This window comes from Lepisma saccharinum, chromosome 10, assembly GCF_977018435.1.
Source record: "Lepisma saccharinum chromosome 10, izLepSacc3.1, whole genome shotgun sequence".
Lineage (NCBI taxonomy): Eukaryota > Metazoa > Arthropoda > Insecta > Zygentoma > Lepismatidae > Lepisma > Lepisma saccharinum.
The window spans coordinates 86,404,858-86,426,580 of NC_139238.1; the positions used below are offsets into that span (position 1 = coordinate 86,404,858).

At 40.2% G+C, this 21,723-nt stretch overlaps 1 protein-coding gene across 2 annotated transcripts in view; it reads right to left on the reverse strand.

Moving 5' to 3' along the window:
• Positions 1 to 6,507: 6,507 nt before the first annotated feature.
• LOC145994415 (uncharacterized) overlaps positions 6,508 to 21,723 on the reverse strand; it is a 124,005-nt gene continuing 108,789 nt past the window's right edge. Inside the window, exons 1-5 of one of the 2 annotated variants that reach the window (XM_083130542.1) lie at positions 19,302 to 19,408; positions 16,576 to 16,711; positions 12,565 to 12,714; positions 11,824 to 11,984; positions 6,508 to 6,743 (exon numbers count right to left, since the gene is read on the reverse strand). In XM_083130542.1, the coding sequence (XP_082986668.1) occupies positions 6,566 to 6,743; positions 11,824 to 11,984; positions 12,565 to 12,714; positions 16,576 to 16,711; positions 19,302 to 19,345 (669 nt within the window). In that variant the 5' untranslated portion in view covers positions 19,346 to 19,408 and the 3' untranslated portion in view covers positions 6,508 to 6,565. Of the gene's footprint in view, positions 6,744 to 11,823; positions 11,985 to 12,564; positions 12,715 to 16,575; positions 16,712 to 19,301; positions 19,409 to 21,723 lie in introns of those variants that run through there. The other variant, XM_083130543.1, reaches the window with a different exon arrangement.

Here is a 21,723-nt window from a genome sequence, read left to right on the forward strand (position 1 = left end):
AATGAGAGAACATTGCTGACACTCATACTGCTGGTACTCGAATGAGGAACTAACAAACAGATGAAACTTGATGGTTCATTAGATGTTGAACGTCCTCCTACTTATAAAAATTCATTTTTCGCACGTGTTAGATCTATACACATTTAGCTGTATATGCACATATTCTTAGTTTCCGTTTGAACTTCCAACAGAAGAACAACCGCACATCCGCTGAATACATCCATCGACTATACCAAGCAGGCAGTAGAGACTCGGCGGAAAGCGGCCCGGCATCAGAGCTTCTCTTTCCCGGTGAACGGGTCAGCGACAGTCGGTAAAGTCGGCTATTAAAATTACAGTTTTCATATTGTGTACTAACCTTGACTACAGAAGGTGTTGAAAATGATGTCCCTCTGCTGCAACACATTCCTGGCATCTCCGAAGGAAATTGGCATTTACACGTGCAAGTTCGTCTACTGTAATTCTCCAGATTTTCGTACAATACTCTCTTTTAACTCACGGATGGTGTGCGCATTGTCTTTGTATACTTTATTTTCCCATTTTTCTTTCCACTTTTATTCTGAACTGACCCTGTTACTGTAAACTTTTTTACGAGGTTTAATATAAGCGACTGTCGCGGACCCGTTCACCGGGAAAAAAACAAGCGCTGATGCCGGCCCGCTTGCCGCCGAGTCTCGTAGCGAATGTCAGGGAATGCTCTGTAGTAGCAAGTTTGGCAACTTATGACTGGCCAAATTGAAACTTTGTAATCGAAATAATTAAGCAAGAAAACTTCTAGGTTTTCTTAATTTCGGTCGAAAAATCTGGGTGGGGGGGGCTACAGGAGGAGCAGAGGTTAGTTTTGGGAGGGCTTCAGCCAGAGATGGCGCTACAAAGGGGCTAAAGCCCGCCCTGTACACCCCTAGATTTTTGTAGTACGGTAGACGCATTTCGATCGAAAAGTTATAAAAAGTAAAAACATTATAAAGCTTGTATTGGGGAAAGTACAATGTTAAAGTACATTGTCTTAGCTCGGTTAGCTTGCAAAGTTACTTTATTACGATGTGTTCTAAAATCAAAGGGTGCAGCTGCAGATATACCTGAAAACAGTGGCCACTGATAATTTGATACTAAGTAATTGACGAATCATTAGTCGCCAAACTTGCTACGAAATCTGTTGCCTGCCTGGTAGATGGACGTATTCAGTGGCTGTGAGATTGTTCTTTGATTGTTGGCATATACAGCTAAATGTGTTCAGTTATGAGTAGGAAACGGATTTTAAGATGCAAAATGATGGTCAGGAAAGGGAAAAAGAGGTCCTCAAAATGTTTTAAAAAAAGAAAAAGGTGCTGATGAAATATCTTTATTAAATGCTCTCTTTTTCTGCGCCTCTGTATATAATGAGCGCGGACCGCATAGAGAACTGTGTATATAATGCGCGCGGACCGCAGAGAGAGCGGTGGTTTTGCCGAATAGGTTTTGTTGAAGTTTGTGTTTTCTCTCGCGGGTTTTGCTACATTATCTTGGGAACTATTGGGGCTGCAATGGTTATATTATAGCATTTTATAGCTCTCGTTCTGCTCTACAAAATGAGACTATAGGATTTTATGTAGCTGATCAAGTAAAGTGAAATCATTTATTTTTCTGTCTAATTTTTAACAAAACATGAAAGAAAATGAAGGAAAAGGTTTCTGAAGCCTCAAAAAGGGGCTAAAAAAGGGATAAATGTGCTAATCTCACGAAAAGGTGCAAAAAGGTAGAAAAAATGGGTTCATTTTACTTGATTTCATGTCGTAAAAGATCTCAAAAGATCGGTAAAAAAACAGCTATATTTTTGGAAAGGTGCTGCACCTTAAAATCCGTTCCCTAGCTTCTATAAATCGTATCACTATATATCGGAAAGGTATAACAGGTGTGAGAAATGTATTTTTATTGGTAGGCAGACATTCAAAATCTAAAGAAGTTATGTTCCTTTTCTGTTTGTTAGTTCCTCATTAGAGTACCGAAAATGCCATGAGTGTTAGCGATGTTCTCTCATTGGTTTCATCGATTTGTCTATCCTCATCGCTGCAAATATTCGAAAGGGGCGCATACACTGTTAAAGAAACAAATAGTACACAAACTACCTAATTGCCCGACCCTGTGGCCGAGTGGTTAGCACATCGCGCTGTGACGCCAAGGGTCCCGGGTTCGAATCCCGGTCGGGCCTGGTTGTTTGTGAATGTCCATTTATCAATTTCATCATTTCATCACTCATCCTCATCTTCGCAAATTAGCCAAGAGGCACAAAACGCGAAGTAAAATAAACTAAATCAAATCAAATCAAAATCAAATCAAACTACCTAATTCTTAAATTGGAATTGGAAAGATTAAAATTGGGCTTCCAGCTCCATTAGTCTAGCGATAAAACTCCTGCCTTGATATCAAGGGGTCCGGAGTTCGATCCCCGGTGGAGGTATTCATTAAGTGGTTCGGGTTCCACTAGAAGCTGTAAATCTTGTCCCGATTATCCTCTGTGCATACAGTGAACCTTAACACAAGTCCGATCAACTAATCATTGCAATTCGGTGCGAAAATCAGAACGCTCGCTACATGTTAACTAATTACCGTTTGTGATGTTAGAAAATAACAGTACTGTCATATTGGCCAAATTTAGTTCCGTGCAGAAGAATCAGTCCTTAAACCACATCTAAACTATTGATCCAATTCTTGTTAGTATTTACGCATAATATATTTTGCAATAAAATTATAATCTTCAGCAGTTATTTTCACTAATCAAAGTACCCAGAACAAGAAAGAGTTGCGTAAGATATGTCATGGCAGAGAAATTGGCATCATCGGTATTGTTTATTTGATGCCTGATTAATTAAATTAGTGCTATATTTATGGAACACGAAAGGCTACAATATTTCGCCGCTCCCTACTGTTGTCATTTGGACAGTCTAGAGTTATGATACACTCTGAAGCAGAAAAACCCTTCAACAGCTGCTTGCAATTGCTGAAATATTTAAAATTGCCTTTTACGATTCATACAAGCTTTGTGTTATTGAAATGTGCATATACCCACCAACGGCTGCTTGACTGTAAAATATGTTACTGGTGAAATTATTCCGTAGTAAAGTATTAAGTAAATACCTTTTACACGGTATTAGTTAGGCCCCCGAAAATTTGACTCCGAAATCTGTATCCCCCCCAAGCCCCTCTGTAGCACCGCGCCATCCCTGCTGTTATTGGATAGTTCAAGGTCATCGAATCTCATTTTCATGTCCTGCTTCCCCTGGGGCCGGAAGGTTGGCCGAAATATACAGTGGTTTTATCAAATCGCCCCAAGATGGTGCCGAGGGTTGAGATCTCGAGAACGACCTGACTAGGAGGACTGCAAGTTCATTCCTTTCAGATGGTAGACATTAATTAATGGAAAAAATAAATAAAAATAAAGACTTATGCAATGAAATACTGTGGGCCAGCACTGCTGGTCTTGCTGTACTGGAATGCACGCGCATGCCGTAGATTATTTTGTATCTATATGATATATTTATTACAACAAGTTAAATCGAACTATCCGACAACTATTGCCTATTTAGGGGGAGCAGGAAAAGGTTTATTATCCAATTACCTTGACTCATCTCACCCAATAGGTTAATAGGTGTCGGGGCTTGCCCCGATTTGATCCTTTCCTGGAGATGAGGTCTTGCTCGAAAAGTTTTATTATCAGGTAAAGTTTCCCGTGTACTTTGGCCATGCCATGAGGCATATGTAGGGGGATGTGGGGATATACTGGAGCAAGGTCGCGCAAAACGACAGAACAGGGGAGTAAGTGAGTGGACTGAGCGAAGCAGGATAATCTCCTTCAAATGGCTAGTAGCTGCAGTCGCTTTCCCCCTCCACACAATTCCATCTCCTCTCACGCGTTCATTGGTTAAGCCCTCTCGAGTTACTACTTGCGAAGAGACTTGTTTTCGTTCGCTCGCTCCAAAGATTACCAAGACATTTTTCGATCGCGGACACTTTGGAGGTGATGTGAACAGCACCATGCTTCGGCCGCCTTCCTCCCTCCCCCAGGTATCCATTTATTTCAGGCTGGGTGAGCCCCCTAACTGCTTTATGCGGGAAGAAGGCCGGAAAAATTCCGACCTTAGATCACCCACACCGGGAATCGAACCCGGATCTCCCGCTTGCCAGTCAGACACCGAAAAGATTTTTTTGAAAGAACTTAAACAGTAGTTTTCTCTGTCGTTTCCTTTCTCTGTTTTTCACATATATCACTTTTTACTCATTTTTCATTGGGGACAAACGCAAGCGCCCATGTCTTACCCAGGATTCGAATCCGGGACCCCTGCCGTGTTCGCTGTACTAACCTGTCAATTTTCAACACAGTCACAACAGGATACATGCAAGTAGGGTCTGTCGACTTTCGTGGAAATACTGCATAAGAACGAGACGAGCTATAACATTAATTTATACAGATAAGACTGCATTTTTATTTACTACATAGATGGCGCACTTATATGCACTAAATAAGTGCCAAAATATGCGCTTCAATATTCACTAAAAAGTCATGCAACGTGCACTAAAAATTGTACGTTACGCTTCGTATAATATGCATAATGTACTTCACCAATTCTACTGAGTACATTATTTCAAGAATTGAAAGACTTTCTATCACTGGATACAACATTTGCACATATAAGCAACTTGTATGGCTTAAACCCAGAACCCAACATTCGCAGACAAGAATACCAGTTCACTTCTTCGTGTATGATAACAGAAGACTCTTTTTTTAATTGTTGACACAAGGAACAGGAAGTACATTACTCTGACGTCACTTGTGATGAGGTGTCTGCTGCGGGACACCCCAGCTTGCAACAAACTCCAAAACTAAAGGCTCCTGACCTAAAATAATAGTAAGGTCCAATAAACATATGAATAGTTTACAAGATTCTTGTTGGGAAACCCGATGGTAAGAGACCTGTAGGAAGGCCAAGACAAAGATGGAGGGATAACGTTGATATGGATCGGAAGGAAATCGGTAAGAATGGAAAAGATTGGATTGATCTTGCCCCGTCGTTGCCTTGTAATCAAGAGGTCCCGAGTTTGATACCCGCTCTTGTCTTTCTGTGCATAAAATGGACTGAAAACAAAAACTCAAGCTTAAGTTCGTTAGTGGTTAGGTTAGTATGGCCAGGTTTAGAGTTCTTAGCATTTAGTTGTGGTGTTTGGTGGATGCTGGGTGTGTGCCGCACCAGACCCCACTTATGAGAGGGGGGATATTTGCAATTTCCCCTCTTTGAAAAGAGGTTTTCCTTAGAAGGAGATAAGTATTTTCAATGTGAAATTTTCAACGTTCCTATCCTCGCCTCGTGTAATTACTACTGTAGCATTACATTTAACAGAAAAATTATACCTTACGTTGCGTTGGCAAGAACATGTAAATGTCAGAGTACACAAAATCCGGATAATGCATATAAAATTATCCGATATCCGTTTCGGATGCAACGAATAATCCGGAAAATCTTGATTTTGGAATTATCCAGATATTCAGATAATCCGTGTAGATAATCCTATGCCACGAGTAGCTTCTGAAATGAAGGACGTAATTATCAAATAAAAGTTCGAGATTATCATTCTTGCACAAATGGCCCACATCATTAAGATAACAAACGTTGAATTGAATTGTTGTTTTTAAGGTGACTTTGTGCACAGATAAGCTAATCGGGACTGGAGCTACAGTTTAAAGTTGGATCGGAACAACTGTGCAATGTGCCTCCGCCGGGTATCGAACCCGGAACTCCTTGATTTCAAGGCGAGGACGTTACCACTACGCCATCTGGGAGGCCCTGGTAAGAAAACGAAAGTGATAGTTACTGTACTTAGGAACGCAGAGATCTGTTTTAAACAAAAAAAAGGTTTTTAAGGAATATGCTGAGAATCTGTAAATCGATAACCGAATTGATTGGATGTCGGATTTGTTGCGAATGCGTTCGACAGATGACCCACAAAACAATATGTGGAGAGGTCTCAGACAGATAAACGACAAGATTGTCCAGATAATGCACACATTTGGGTATTTCGGATATGTAAGATAATCCGCGGATAATTAGGATGTCAGAATATCCGACATCCGGAAATTTGAAATCCGGATAAAATTTTATCCAGATTTGATCCGCACCGTGGCCACGAGGTCTAGGCGTCATGCTTTGGGCTACAGGACGTGCGCAGGTTCGAATCTCCTGCGAAGAAACGTAACAACATTTCTCTTGGGATTTCGGCCTGTGTATTGGACCGGTGGCCATCCACTATCGTGAGGAAATTGAGAAGCTACGAATGAGTATCCTAACCCGGTCATGGAAACCTACAACAACGACTGGGAGTTCTTCGGGCTGACCACACGTCACCCCGTAACCGGTTGGATGACCACCTCTGGAAGTGGTAGGTAGGCCTTGACCCTCACGGGGTCCAGATTTGTCCATCCCTAGTAAAAATCACAATGGTTGGAAACACTGGTTAAAAGTGTCAATTAAACTAGTGTTACCAGGACAAAGTTTATTAACACACTAAAAATACAGACCAAACACTCCGTTTTGGTCTAAACGAACAGCGATCCGCTAGTTTCTAGCTGGTCTATCATCTGCGTGATGGTATCTCCAAGAGTCTTCTCCACTTCTACTATGATCTGCTCCTTCACGGCGATTACGACCCAGCCTGTGATCTGTGTTGCTATCCAGTTGAGAGACGATGAGCCGGAGATATCCACCTTGATATCACTGCAAAAGCAAGAATTGTTTTTAGAAGCAGTTTAGTAACAATAAAACACAAAATTAATGTATTTGCAACTCGAATATGCCTCTCTTGTTTGGAACTCGCAACTCAAGAAAGATATCGAAAAATTAGAAAAACTTCAAAATAAATTTCTCAGATATCTACTATTTAAACTTGATGGTACATATCCAAAACTCACTAATAGTAACATATTAGGCAAAATCTTTAATACCTCGTCACTTGAAGAATGAAAAAGTCAATTAACTTTCCTCTCCAAACTTAATAATGGTAAAATAGATTCTTCTCATCTGCTGTCTAATTTAAATTTTTACGTACCAAACTGTATGTTAAGGCCCAGAACTGACCTCTTTCAAATCCCCCTCGGAAGAACCAAAATGGCTGAAGCTGAACCCCTGAGGAGAATTTGCAGTGGCGCAGAAACGGGGGGTACAGGGGTACATTGTGCCCTCCAAATTTTTGAAGGGGGTGCTGTACCTCCCTAAATCCGTAAATTCAGTTGTACCCCCTGTACCCCCGTTAGATAATTTGACAGAGGCAAGTTCTACTGTTAAAAAAACTTATTTACAATTCACTCAATAAAAAAAGTATATAAGTATATATTGTTTATAACTTACAAGCATTATCTTCCTTACCACAGGAATTCAAACCATTGGAAACTTATTCTACTACATTGTGCTTGCTACTGGTTAATTCATTGACCTGTGTTCTTGGAAACCTCTTTAAGGATATGAAAATTGATTAAAATGTGTGTGCAACGATGGAATCAGGTAAATCACACTCCAGAAGAATACTCTTTTTCGTAAGGGGGTACACTTTACTAAAGAAGTGGTCGCGTCAAATCGAAGATTGATTGATTGATTGATTTGATTTATTTTACTTCGCTTCTTGTGCTACTTTTGGCTAATTTGTGAAGATTGGGATGAGCGATGATATGATGAAATTGATGAATGGACACTTACAAACACCCATGCCCAGGTCAGGATTCGAACTCGGAACCCCTGACATTGTAGCGCGATGTGCTAATCACTCTGCCAAGGGGGCCGGCCAATTCGAAGATAAGGTACAAATCTTCATCAGAAGACTAACCTCCTTTTCTTTTGAATTTGTCAAATGCAATTTTCCGAAACGAAATACTTACACAAAGGAGAAGAGACACGACAGACCAACTTGGGGGTAGAATGTAATCCTGTACCTCACCCATAATTATCATAGCTTTGTAAGGGGGTGTTCGACATACTATACTTAAACCTATATATTAAGAGATTTTTTGAAAGTAGAGAAGGTTCTCGGACAAGAAAGTCTGTGTTTCCTCTCAATTTTCTAGAAGAGACTGAAGTAAATCTCTGCAAAATGAGAGCGAGATGATCCTTGATGTCCGAGACGATCTCGTTCGAAACATATTTGAAGAAATTACTTAACATAAATTTAAATTCCTATTGAATTTAAAATCCATTATTGACAATTGCAAGCACGTGCTGCCCGATTTCATCTATTCAGGATAAAATTCCATATTTCGACGGTTCTGTATACAAGATGTAAAGCAGAAAAACGTTATTAGGAAAGGTTTTTGCTTTAATGGCATATATACGTTGTGAAACTTTGAGTGGTGACACAATGTCGCGTTGCTTATACTAAACATTTCGTTTGACAAGATGAGATATCTCACCTACTAATTAAGGGGTCCACATGCGCAGTGCTTTGGATTCCACTTTAAACTGTAGATCCAATCACGATTAGCCTATCTGAGCATGAAGTGAATCTAGAATAAGTTTTAATAACTTCTGAGTGGAAACCGAAACAAACATGAACACAAACAAGAATGAGAAAGACCTCACCACACAGGAGACGAGATGAGGCTCTCACAATTCTCGACTCGTCGCATCGCAATATCATTCCTACGTGAAATTAAATGTTTCATAGACATTATAAGAAGGGTTTTATTAAAGAGAGATGGACTTATTTTTACCCATCGTATTAGGTATACATAAAATTGGACATTAATTGCTTAAAATCTAATTTTGATATCGAATGCAACACAAACACAATTCCATTTTAAGTTAAAGTCTAAAGTCAAATGTAAGAAAATTACATTAGTCAGATGAATGCACGACATAAATGAGACTCACTGCAGGTTCTAGTGTTTGCCAGTTGGCTTGGAAAAGTAGGTTTAAAACTTCTAAGTGATATCTCTAATCAGTTAGGTTTGTGGTATTGAACCCGCTTTCACATTCGGCTTAGATATTGGTAGATTTTGGATTGTATTGACAAGATTTTTGAGTGAGATGGATTTTTTTGATTCACTGATTTGGTTTATTTTACTTCGCATCTGGCACTTTTGGCTAATCGCGAAGATGAGAAGGAGTCATATGATGAAGGAACACTCACAAATAACACCCATCCCAGGCCGGAATTCTAACCCGGGACCTGTGGCGTAGTAGCCCGTTATGCTGGTCACTCCGCCAAGGAGGCCGACGAGGTGCGAACGTGTTTTCGATTTTCTTTGTAGATTCGAAAACCTTTAACTGTGACGAGCACATGCTTTTGCTTACATTAAAGTTCAGCTTTTCACATAAACGAGGAATTGACATGTCACCCTAAAACGCACGCATGTATCTGCATTTAATAATACTACATACGAGAAGAAACCTTGACCGACTCTTCATACTGTCCATCAAAGATTGAAAAGAAAAAAAAAACTTTCGAGCGTATGATTTTCCTTGGTTGCTCTGAGATCTGATGGATTTCGGTTTTGTACATGAAATGAATGATACTGTAGTACTTTCAGTGCTTGAAGAGCGTCATTAGGTACAGCTAATTATATTACAAATAAATGCTTTGTCAAATGTTTTAGAAATATTTCAAAGTTAGACCTCTTTTAAGTTGATCGGGAACCATCTCACTCATTTCTTGTTTTGTTTTATAATACAACGTCCTCTAAATGCCTGAGAAAATTGTATATTACGTCATTCATATTTCTTGTGAACTATCTTTATTATGATTTTGTCAATGTAATGGTGACATCCAATATTGAACACTGTACTTGGGCATGCGCCTGTTGTGTTTCAATTAAATAAATAAAATAAAATTAACACTGTAGTTAGAGATCGGTTTATTCATTGAACTCTCCAGCCTAATTATTGCCTATTTTTGTGGGAGGAGGAAAAGGTTTATTATCCATTTGCCTTGACTCGTCTCACCCAACAGGTTAATAGGTGCCGCGGATTGCCCCGAGTTGATACTTTACTGGAGATGAGGCCTTGCTCGTAAAAGGTTTATTATCCATGTGGTTATATTTGTATTTCCTATCTTGGACAGTTTTAAAATGATATATAGAAATGATGACCGTGGTTTTGTGCTTAAGAATTTCATATATTGTAGCTTTGTAGTAGTTCTAGGGTTGCATAGTTTTGTAGGGAATTGTCTCTAGATTAGATTAATTGTAGTGCTTCTTTTGAAGTTGCATGGTTAAGAAACGACAACAGAAATATGTAAAACCTATTCCGTGTAAGAATATACAAATATAATACGTTAAATAAGGCCTCCAATGAATAAGACAACAAACGATGTCTTCACATAAAAGCCCACTTCCTTTTATCAGTGTTTTTATCTAATTCCTACACAATTCTCAAAAAACTCTTTCCTCTTTATGCAGCACAAAACCTCCAGTTTTCCTTCAACGAGATATACTACTGCAGATGGCAAACTTTGCATTGTTTGCTTTCGATTCGTATTTAGCACAAGTGGTGACATCTGGGAGGTACGATAGTATCGACTTTGAACAACAGTTATGTAAGTAAAGCACTACCATGTTTTATATTTGAATGAATTTAGAGGTCAAGAAGAAACAAAAGTAAACCAAACCCGTTGGGCTACGATTACATAATATGTTTACGTTGTATTCCTTTTATATTAATTAGTGTTATATAACGCAACCCATGATATGGCTAATTATTTATGCTCGTTTTCATACATGGACGATTTAACCCATAATAAGATTGAAACGATCAGAGCCATCTAGTAGCAGAACGGAAACGACTAGACTTTCACCAGTGGTCAAATTGAATCAAGGACGTTCATTTAACATATTTTGGGGGCAAAGGGAAGTAGGACGCCTGACTGCTAAGCAGGAGTGACTGATAGATTCTCAGGGTGCGAATTTCCCCGTATAAAGTGTTCTGACTTATCGCACACCGTATTGAACACCTACGTCTAATGACGTCAGCGCGGAATGCTCTCGTTGTTACGTCTTGTTAGGTTTTTCTCTTTGCGCAAATACACTGCAGTTTTTCGGGGCTTGAAGAGAATGTATTAATTATGCTGAAAGCTCTAAATATAACGTGTCTTGGCGGTGATTGGGTCCCAAAACCGGGCGAAGGGGGGCAAGGTGCCAAAACTAGGGGGGCAAAGACAGTATATTTCCATTTGTAGATAAGATTTAGCATAGTGCGGAGGCAAAAGTGGGGGGGCAACTGCTCCCCCTCGCCCCCCTAATCGCCGCAACTGTCCTAGCCTTACGTAACAAAGAGAACGTCGTAGACGACGGTGTTCAATACGGTGTCCGATAAGTGAAACTCGCATTAAGTGACTAGGGGTCGCCCAGTCTCTAATACCCAGGCCAAAATTGGGATTTTAAGACAGCTTGAGCGTGGTGCTGATCATACCACCTCCCGTATGACCGAGATGCAAACAAGGGGTCCAGGGCTTGAGACCTGGCGGAGACACATAGTGGTTCGGATCCCACTTTGAAACTGTAGGTCCAGTTCCGATAAGCCTACCTGTGCATAAAGGTGTACTTAAACATTGGCACGGGGCAATGAGCAGGGAGTGGTTTTACACATACATACATTCAGCACCTGAGTTCGTTTCTGCCAAGGTTCGTTCCTGCCTGCAAGTGTTGCAATCTATGAATGGAAATTTCGTTAGCATTATGCCACTACATGGCTACAGACACATTGCAAGGAGGAAATTCGTAGCGGAAAATTACCATCTTAAATACGAAGAAACCTACAGGACATGCAAGAAATTCACTGTAAACTATCCACAGATATTTGTTGTAACATTTACCTGATATCCTCTATATCCAGCTTCTCCAACTGACCAATCAGGAGCTTTCCTTTCTTCGCGAGCGTCAGTTCCATGTACATGACCACCCTTCCAACAATCGCTGTTATGTTTCCCCGCATACCAACCTTCATGAACTGTACCGTGTAATTCCCATACTCGAGCTGAAGGACAGAGAGATCCAAGAATTAGTACAAACACAAAGGAGAGTGTTATAAAATGGAAGTAACAAAGCTGCTAAATAAAACCTGAGACCGTGTACAGCGGGCTTAAGCAACCTCAACATAACCTTCTTAAATACAAGGCCTGCCCAGAAACTTTGTGTACATGTAACGTCATCATTGGTAGGCGATCACAAGAAATGTATCATTACAGTCGCAAATGTGTTTCTTTTCACACACACTAAAAATTCAATGTTAAATCTTAATATCCCGCCTATTGAGCACAAATTTGCTATTGTAATGCTGATATCGTGCTGCTATCCATGACTTACCATTGATGACGTCACATGTAAACAGAGTCTATATAGGCTTTGTATGTGAGCAGGTGCGTCAACTAGTATGGTTTCTTATCTATTACGTCATTGTAGGATGGAATTATAACCAGCTAACACAATAACTGATTTATTTATTGATTGGGATTATTTTACTTGGCTTTTCTGCCATTTTTGACTAATCTCAATTGTTGACTCAAGTTTGGGGAATCACAGGACCTAGATATTTAGAAACCATAACACGCACTTACCTCCAGGTTTTCGAAACCTAGCCTAACTGTTGCCAGTGCACCTCCGTCAAAGAAGTCAACGGTTGAATTCCCGATCTTCTCCAGTTCTGAAATGTGCTGAATCCAACCGTCGGTTGCTTTGAAGGATCCTTGCCACGTGACCATCATTACCTGCAAGAGACGCCCAATACATACAAGATGAGTTCAGTACACCATGTTTCATTAGTCCAGCCTAGATTTTAAAGTTTGGCTGTGCAGTGGGACCCAAACATGTAAGTGAAATTGATGGTTTAAGAATCAAATATGCACGTCTTAATACCAGGTCCGTAGCTAGAATTCATCTTCAGGGGGGGCTCACGGGTTATCGGGGAGGATTTGTAGATCAAGTCCATTTTCGAAAGCTTAACAGTACTAAATGAAGATAAATTACGTGTGTGGGGGGAGGGGGTTATCAAGTTAAAGTAAAACATAAAATTTAGGAATATTATGCAAATACTACAGTTCTTTCTACATCTTCTAAAACATCTCCTGAAGTGTTAATTGACATCTACTCACATCATCCCTTGCTGCACGCTCCATACTACTTTTGATGATACAGATATTTATATCATACAATAAAAAGTACACAATATTCAATCATAGTGCCTACAGTACATTCCACCCCCAGCCGAAGCAATGAAACGCCACTTCGTCCCAAAAATTGGGAACTGTTGACCGTTGACGCAGATGTGGAAGGAGCAATGAAGGTACAGATAAAGAAGTTCCCTTAAAAAAGATCTTTCTAAAGTCTAGAGAATCTTCTACCTAGACTTCGGCTCATATACAAGATGAATGAATGTAATAGCTGCTGTCTCCATTTTCACTCCAAACAAATTATACAAAAAACAGTTTTACCTATTGACCTAATGTCAAGCGGGCTGACGGCAGTGTCTGGCTACAGGCCTGCTCAAGGTACTTTTCAAACAAGTCATCGTTCACACAATGAGATTGAATTTTCAATGGTCAATTTGGAAATGTGCTCTGATGTTCATTGCAATCAACAGACTACAACGAGAAACCACTGTAGTTATTTGTTTGACTTGTAGCCACATATTTTCGCTGTTTTTAGAACAAAAAATAAATATTGTTCAGTGTTTTAGCACCTGAAAATCCACTCCCTAGTATGTCCTAATATGAGTACAGACCAACTATTATAATTGTAAGAACATTTTATACCGTGTTTACAAAGAGACCCTAGTCAGAATGCAGTCTAAAACAAAAACACAAGACTCGAAAGATATTTGTATTAGACAAACGTGCAGTACTCTGCAAGAATAGAAGTTGATAATTATAATACTCGTTAGATACAGAAAAAAACATTAATATTTTACAAGACACAGCCATCTGGTGTGAAGTTGGAAAATACAGTAAAACCTCGTTAATCTGGACTAATGGGGGGGATAAGTTGACCGGTTTAACAAAAGTCAGGATAACCTAAAAGAACAGTAGAAAGTGCATTAAAACTCCGTTTATAGCAACAAAACACATTTATTATGATGTATTTAAAGGGCATATGCCTAAATACACTATACAGTACAGTACAAAGTCTGCGGGAAACAGAATTTCATCAGTCTTTTCTTTGGGAAGTTATCTTGTTAACTTTTAGCTACATTTAAAACCTTGCATTCTGCTCTTTTTTTGGGATTGTCCGGCTTATCGGGATCCGGATTAACGAGGTTTTACTGTACTGTACTTTTAACATTGGTCTCTTGTTACTTATTTATAAGAGCAGAGCGATAGCTAAATGCAGCGAGAGGGGGTGCCAAACGGCAAAACTGAATATGGAGTAGGAAAGAGCAAATTTAGTTTTTGTAACATATTATATTGTTGTTTATGAAATGGTAATTCCGAAAGTTTTACGATTTCTAGAAATACCTTCAGTATTAATTCAAACAGTCTCTCTAAGAACATTTGAGCCAACAAACAAACAACATTCACAATAATAAGGAAAATATCAGCCGTATTTCTTTCTCTTACACTTTGTTTCTGAACAGAAGTCTTACTGTACATATACTGCGGCCATCTGTCGACGAAACGTACAATTAACATTAACTCCACATTTTACGAAGCTAAGAACAACGTTTTTCCGTCCTGACATTTCAATGTGATTCATATCTATTCAACTAATATTGTCATTTAGGCTACAATACGTCGTCGTTGTGTTTTGTTACATTCTTTTTTCTTTAGGAATGATTACCAGCTCTCTGCATACTCAGCATTCTAAATGCAAAACCGAAGCAAGATACAAAGTGCTGAATAATGAGAAAGAGAGAGAGAGAGAGAGAGGAAGAAGAAAGAATAAGATAAAAATAGAAAGTTAGGGACAGGGAGAAACAGAAGCATAATGAAACAGAGCAACAAGGAGAAGAGAAAGAACGGAATTAGGAACAGAGAAAGGAATGGTGAAATAAAAAGTGAGAAAATTGTATGCATATACATACATAAATAGAGAGAGGGATAGTGAGAACGAAGGTTCTAGACAAATAAAGGAAGCAAGAAAGAGAGAGAGAATGAAATAAATAGAGAAAGAGAGAGATAGAATGAGATGAATGGAGAAAGATTGAGAGAGAATGAAATGAATAGAGTAAGGGAGAGAAAGGAATGAAATGAATAGCGAAACAAAAAGACAGGAATAGAACAACAACCATAAAGGTACAAAGAGAGAGTGAGAGAGATGAAAGGTGGAAGAGAAAAAGAGATGTTGAAATGCAAAAAGGAAAAGAGAGGAAGAAATGAATAGGGAAATAAATGATGACATCAATAGAGAAAAGTAGTAGGTAAAGAAAGGAAGAGAGAATGAAATGAACAGAAAGAGAGAGAGGGAGGGAACTAGAAGAAGAGACGATGTTAGCAGCCATTATAACCAAAGGAAATCCCACCTCAATGACGTCAGTATTGAGCGCGAGAGCCGATGTCGTAGTCCATAAATGGCACACAATTCCCGATGGATGTCAGCTGCATTATGTTCTTTGGCGTTCAGAAATCGTATGACAGATCTCACTTCACGTTTGGCGGGATTTTGTATTACGGCAGCCATTTCACCTTACTGCTACTCGCACGTACGCAACCCCACTTTGACGATTCTATCTCTGTTGCAAGCACAGAATACTAGGGCATGCTCCTGCGCATGCTCAACTTCATCAGTGTTGCCAACCCTTTTCTTTTTACATGCGCCTCGTACATTTTGAGGCACTGAATTAGAAAACTACTAACTTGTTGAATACATTTGATAGTTTCCGCAAATGTTGCACCGTATTGCTTACAATTGGATAAAAATGCATGATAAAAATGGTTTTTATTCATACTAAGTCGCGAGTAATGGCAAATTTAGCATTGGACATATCTTTTTTTTTTACTGTTTCTCGCCCATTGATATCTAGAGTGAAAGATACATTGCAAGCTGACACCCAAATGTTAACTACACTTCCACGTACACCCTGTACTGCACTTTGCGGGCAAACGATACTTGAACACCGGAATTAGCGCGAAATGAACACCCGCGAAACGGATTAAGCATGAAAGGAATAACACCGAAACGGATTAAGCGCGAAAGGAATAACAGCGAAACGGATTAAGCATGAAGGCAATTAGAGCGAAACGGATTAAGCATGAAAGCAATTAGAGCGAAACGGATTAAGCGCGAAAGGAATAACAGCGAAACGGATTAAGCGCGAAAGGAATAACAGCGAAACGGATTAAGCATGAAGGCAATTAGAGCGAAACGGATTAAGCATGAAACCAATTAGAGCGAAACGGATTAAGCGCGAAAGGAATAACAGCGAAACGGATTAAGCGCGACCAGAACAAGAGCGAAGGAATAAGAGCAAAAAGATTAAGCGCGAAACGGATTGAAGGCGAACGGATTAACAGCGAAAATTTCACTTTCGCGCTTAAACTCTTTCGTGGTTGTTCTGACGACCCAACCCGGAAGAGAGGCTGTCACTCGAGTACCGGACACCCCACTACGCCGTTGGTGAGAATACTTGAGCGTACCTTCTTGGAGAACCCTTTCACGAGATCTGGGATCCTCAATCTGTCCAAGTCTTTCCTCATGATGTCCATTTTGATCGCTTTGATGAATCCGTCCACGAGCTCCTCCTCTTCTATCTCCAGCGGCAGGACTGGAAGCCTGGAAATAACAATTGTTTGGCTCCATTAATTCTTATATCTAATCCACCAGCAGATGAGACCACGAACGAGACAAACTTCTGTAATAGGAATTTCCACAAAATCTGGATTACTAAATAATATCCGGATTTCAAATTATCCGCTATCCCTTTTGGATTCAACGTCTTATCCGCTCTGGAATCATTCTGACAATATAGTAAGGATTCTTGCCAACAGGGCCTCCTCACTCAAACGATTGGGTGCTGAGCCGAGGCATACCCCCTCCTGGCAAGAATCCTTGTTGCTTGTAATATCGTCAGACTCCGGGGAAGTTACAGCCAGTGGCGTAGCATGGGCATGGGAACGCCAAGTTCGAAGGAAGGGTCGGCCCTATGGAATTAGTCGCCACAGGTATTGTTTATTTGCCTGAAGTCAGCTGGGTTTTCAATAAAACATCATCCATGCCACAAATGTTTTGAACTCTGGTGTTTTATACCTTTTTTTATACCTTTCTGCATGACGCAAGTCATTAAAAACCTACCTGAATCTGCACAACAGTAGACGTCATAGTTGTGGATGATCCAACTACTGATTGATTTGGTTTATTTTACTTCGCTTTTCTACAATTTTTGGTTAATCGCGAATATGAATATGAGTGATGAAGGAGGGACACTCACAAAGAACACCCGTGCTCACCCAGGGATTCGAATCAGGGACATCTGTCGTCTTTGCGCGCTGTGTAAAACACTCTGACACGGATGTGGGTGGATGATTCAACTATAGTACATTCAACTGACGTAACAGTGCCGATTAGTAATTCAGACCACTGTTTATTACATCTTGAGAATGCTGATAAACAATTTAAAATAATTTTGTCCAGATATCATTCGATGTTAAGAGTTTTCAAATGAGTGCTAGACATTTCCATTGACAGATACTAACGAAAAAATAATAATAATAATAAAAAGAATAGTTTTGCGGGTTAAGTGGTAGAGCAGCCACAGGCTGAATTTCTACCACGAGGACTTCACCAACTTATTTTACAAAAACTGTGTTTTGTTAGTCAATATTGCGTACTGTAGCATCACATAGCACGAGTGGCACGAGCGCGAAGAAGCGGGTAGGTATTCTACCGCTGTCGTCTGCTTCAGAAGGCAGGAAGGGTCACATGAACCAATCACGTAGCCCTCTGCTCCGTACGCTGGCGTACGAGAGAGCATTTGCGCGCGTGCTGTCAGAGATCCAAGCTTTCCCTACAGATAGACAGCAAGGAATACATATAGTCCTTTTCGCCGAACCTGCCCGGCGTCCAGCCAGGAAAGGCATTGAAAGAAAATGCTAGAACGAGTGTTGTTAGTGGAGCGTTGCAAGTGGATCGCGAAAAATAGCTATTATAATGCCATGAAGGTCAAACATATATGAAAATAGTCAAGATTTACGTTATATTCACAGCATTTACGCATTTTTGAAATTTTAAATCTGGGAACGCCGGGCGTACGGGCGTACTATAACGCTACGCCACTGGTTACAGCAGATGCGACGGAGCTTCTTGCGACGCTGTCGTGCCTGCATTGACACTGGGGTCGCCATTTTGAACAACTACTGTAACGTTTTCGTCTTGGAGTGCTACGATACACTGTAGTAACATCCGTATCAAATCTGGAAGCAGTATCTTTCGATTGTCTCATTCCACTGTCATAGGCGGCCAAAACTAGTTTCGGCTTATAACTTCTTGATGACACGTTTCCGGACCGAGGTTGTTCATGTCACACACAGAAAACTAAATGCATCATATCGATTGATGCACCAGAATGCATAGATTGATGCACAAGAGTGTGTTTTGTAGCTTCTTCAAAGAATCAAATTCACATTTGATGCATTTTGGTGCATTTTTTGTATGTCGTGAAAGAAACACCAAAGTGCATCATTTGATTCAAGTGATGATTTTTTTTCAGTTGAGATGTACTTTAATTCATCAGTCCTGCATCTTTTTGGATGATGCACTTAAACGTTTGGTCTGAGGTAATGGCTTTAATGTAGCTCAGACGAAACGTTTAAGTGCATCATCAAAAAAGATGCATTCTGGTGCATCAAAACGCATCAGCTGATGCATTAACGTGCATCTCGACTGAAATAAATCCTCACTTGAATCAAATGATGCACTTTGGTGTTTCTTTCACGAGATACAAAAAATGCACCAAAATGCATCAAATGTGAATTTGATTCTTTGAAGAAGCTACAAAACACACTTTAGTGCATCAATCGATGCATTATGGTGCATCAATCGATATGATGCATTTAGTTCTCTGAGTGCATATTGGTACTTAAGTCTGTCTTTATCCACCCTGCATGTTTGAATCAAGGTTACGGAAACACTATATAATATATACAAAAGCAAGGAGGGCCAAAAGGGCTAAATATAAATAAAAAATGGAGAAAGGAAACACTCACCGGATAGTGGAAAAATTCAAAATTTTCGCTAGCTTAGTAGCATCATCAGTGTGAGACGATGATGCTACTAAGCTAGCGAAAATTTTGAATTTTTCCACTGTCCGGTGAGTGTTTCCTTTCTCCTTCTTTGCTTTATATATGTATAAAATAAGACTACTCACAAGAGAAGAGACGCAATAAAAACCAAAACTTCGACGTGCACCATGTTTGCAGCATCCAGCTCCAGATGAAGAGTGCGCAGGAGATGATATCTCGCGAAGTTTTTGTCCCCACCGTATCGCCATATCCTTCGTTTCCCCGGAAGCTGCGGCAGATTCGCAAAAGGGCGATTCCACCCTTGTATGGATGCAAGAACAGCAATTAGGGACCTGCATTTTTCCATGAACTGATAGGACTGATAAATAGGGCGCCGGCTGGATGTGGTGCCCTAGTTTCCTATCTTGACCTCCTTCCATCCTCCCCTATCTTCTAATTACAAGGCGATACAGTTTACCACAGCCTGTAATGTTGCGATATCATTTGTTTGTCGGAGGAATGGCTGTATTTCACATTATGGCCACGTCTGAAGAAATTTCTTTGTATTATTTTATAGCTTGGCACTCACAGGAGACACTGGCGTACGCAAGAGGGGGTTGGAATTGTAAAGGTGGATATCACCTATCTGCGTTTTCGGGGGTTACGCTAAAATATTTTCAATTATAATTTTTAACCTTCGTCTTGAATGAATTGTTGTCTTAAGTCCACTTTATGCACAAAAAGGCTAATAAAGACTGGACCTACAGTTTAAAGTGGAACCCGAACCACTGTGCCATGTGACTCCACCGGATATCGAACCCGAGACCCCTGGATTATAATGTGACTTCGTTACCACTACGCCAAAATCTTCGTCTTAAAGAATGCTCAAAGACAAAAAATTTAAATTGGCGTGTTTTGTTTTCTCGAGTTCTTTACAGTTTTGCTTTGAAAATGTTGTTTTTCTCAAAATTTCGGTAGTGGCTGTAGCCCCATCAACCCCTCTCTGCGTACGCCAGGGGATGTACACCCAACGGCGAAAGAACAGAAGGCGAATTGTCCACCACCATTTTCACTCGGTCTGAATTACACGATGTGTTGACAATGAATTGAAATAATGACGTCAATAAGCAGAGAACAATGCATGCTTCGAACCAACATACAGAGTGTCCCACAAAGGGGTTTACACTATTTGAATGTTAATAACAGAGAAAGTGTTACAGATAACCTGATGGAACTTTTTGTATCTGGATTTGTCATGATTAGTGCTTGTTGCCGTTCATTTGTTTTTCTTCAATTTCAGTTCAGTTGCCAGTAGTGACAAGTAATTGACAAGATGGCTGGGAACCTTTCCGTTCGACAACGGAAGTGGATTTTAAAGTGTTTTTGGAAATGTGAGAACATGAAAGAAGTGCAGAAGCGATGGCGGGCAGAATTTGATGTATGAACTTCTTTGGGGATTTTGTGCAAGTTTGTACCACTGCTTCCATCCCTCTTTCGTCCGATACTGATTTCTTCCTGCCACACCGTCCCAGATCACGCACAGTTCCTTCCCACTCAAACTTGTCGCGTAATTTCGTAATTGTTACACGTGACGGTGGCGAAGTATCAAATTCTGACCGCCATCGTCTCTGCACTTCTTTCATGTTCTCACATTTCCAAAAACACTTTAAAATCCACTTCCGTTGCTCAACGGAAAGGTTCCCAGCCATCTTGTCAATTACTTGTCACTACTGGCAACTGAACTGAAATTAAAGAAAAATAAATGAATGTCAACAAACACTAATCATGACAGATCCAGATACAAAAGGTTCCATCAGGTTATCTGTAATACTTTCTCTGTTATTAACATTCAAATAATGTAAACCCCTTTGTGAGACACTCTGGTTTCATTCCTTAAAACAACACAGAAGGTAGAATAAAAAAGTTATGAAAATAGCGGTGTACAATTTGCCTACCATTATCTTTGCCGTTGACTACGTGAAAAGTTTAGAGACAGATACAGGCTTGGGTGTCCGACTCGAACCCGTGTCTCAGGCTCTACGGACTGAACCGACCATGGTTTCGCCTGATTTTTTTTGTTTCAGCTGTTCAACCTAGGACGTCTGATTGCCACGCGGGAGACCCGGGTTCGATTCCGGGAGTGGATGGTCTAAGGACGGTATTTATCCTAAGCGCCGTAGAGCTATCATGCCTAACCTAACAACGAAAGCAATTCGCGCTTACGTCAGACAGACGGAGGGCGGAGCAGTGCTCAATACGGTGTGCGATAAGTAAGATCCTTAAAAGTTTGTCCGCCGCAAACAGTGCAGTGGCGCCACCTGCAAGTGATATCGTTTAGCCACAGACATTGCAAATGGGAGACTTATTCTACCCAGCAAAATTTCAGAATGACACCCACCGATTGAGATTTCAATAAACTTGGTTTATTTGTTAATACTATAGCTCTTTTCAGTTCTTACGGCGGGCGCTCTAGGAGCTGGCAAGGAAAATGGGGAGCGGAGAATTCGCCGTAGACCAACCAGACAATACGAGAGGTACGACGTGGCGGAAATAAATACTACGTGCACC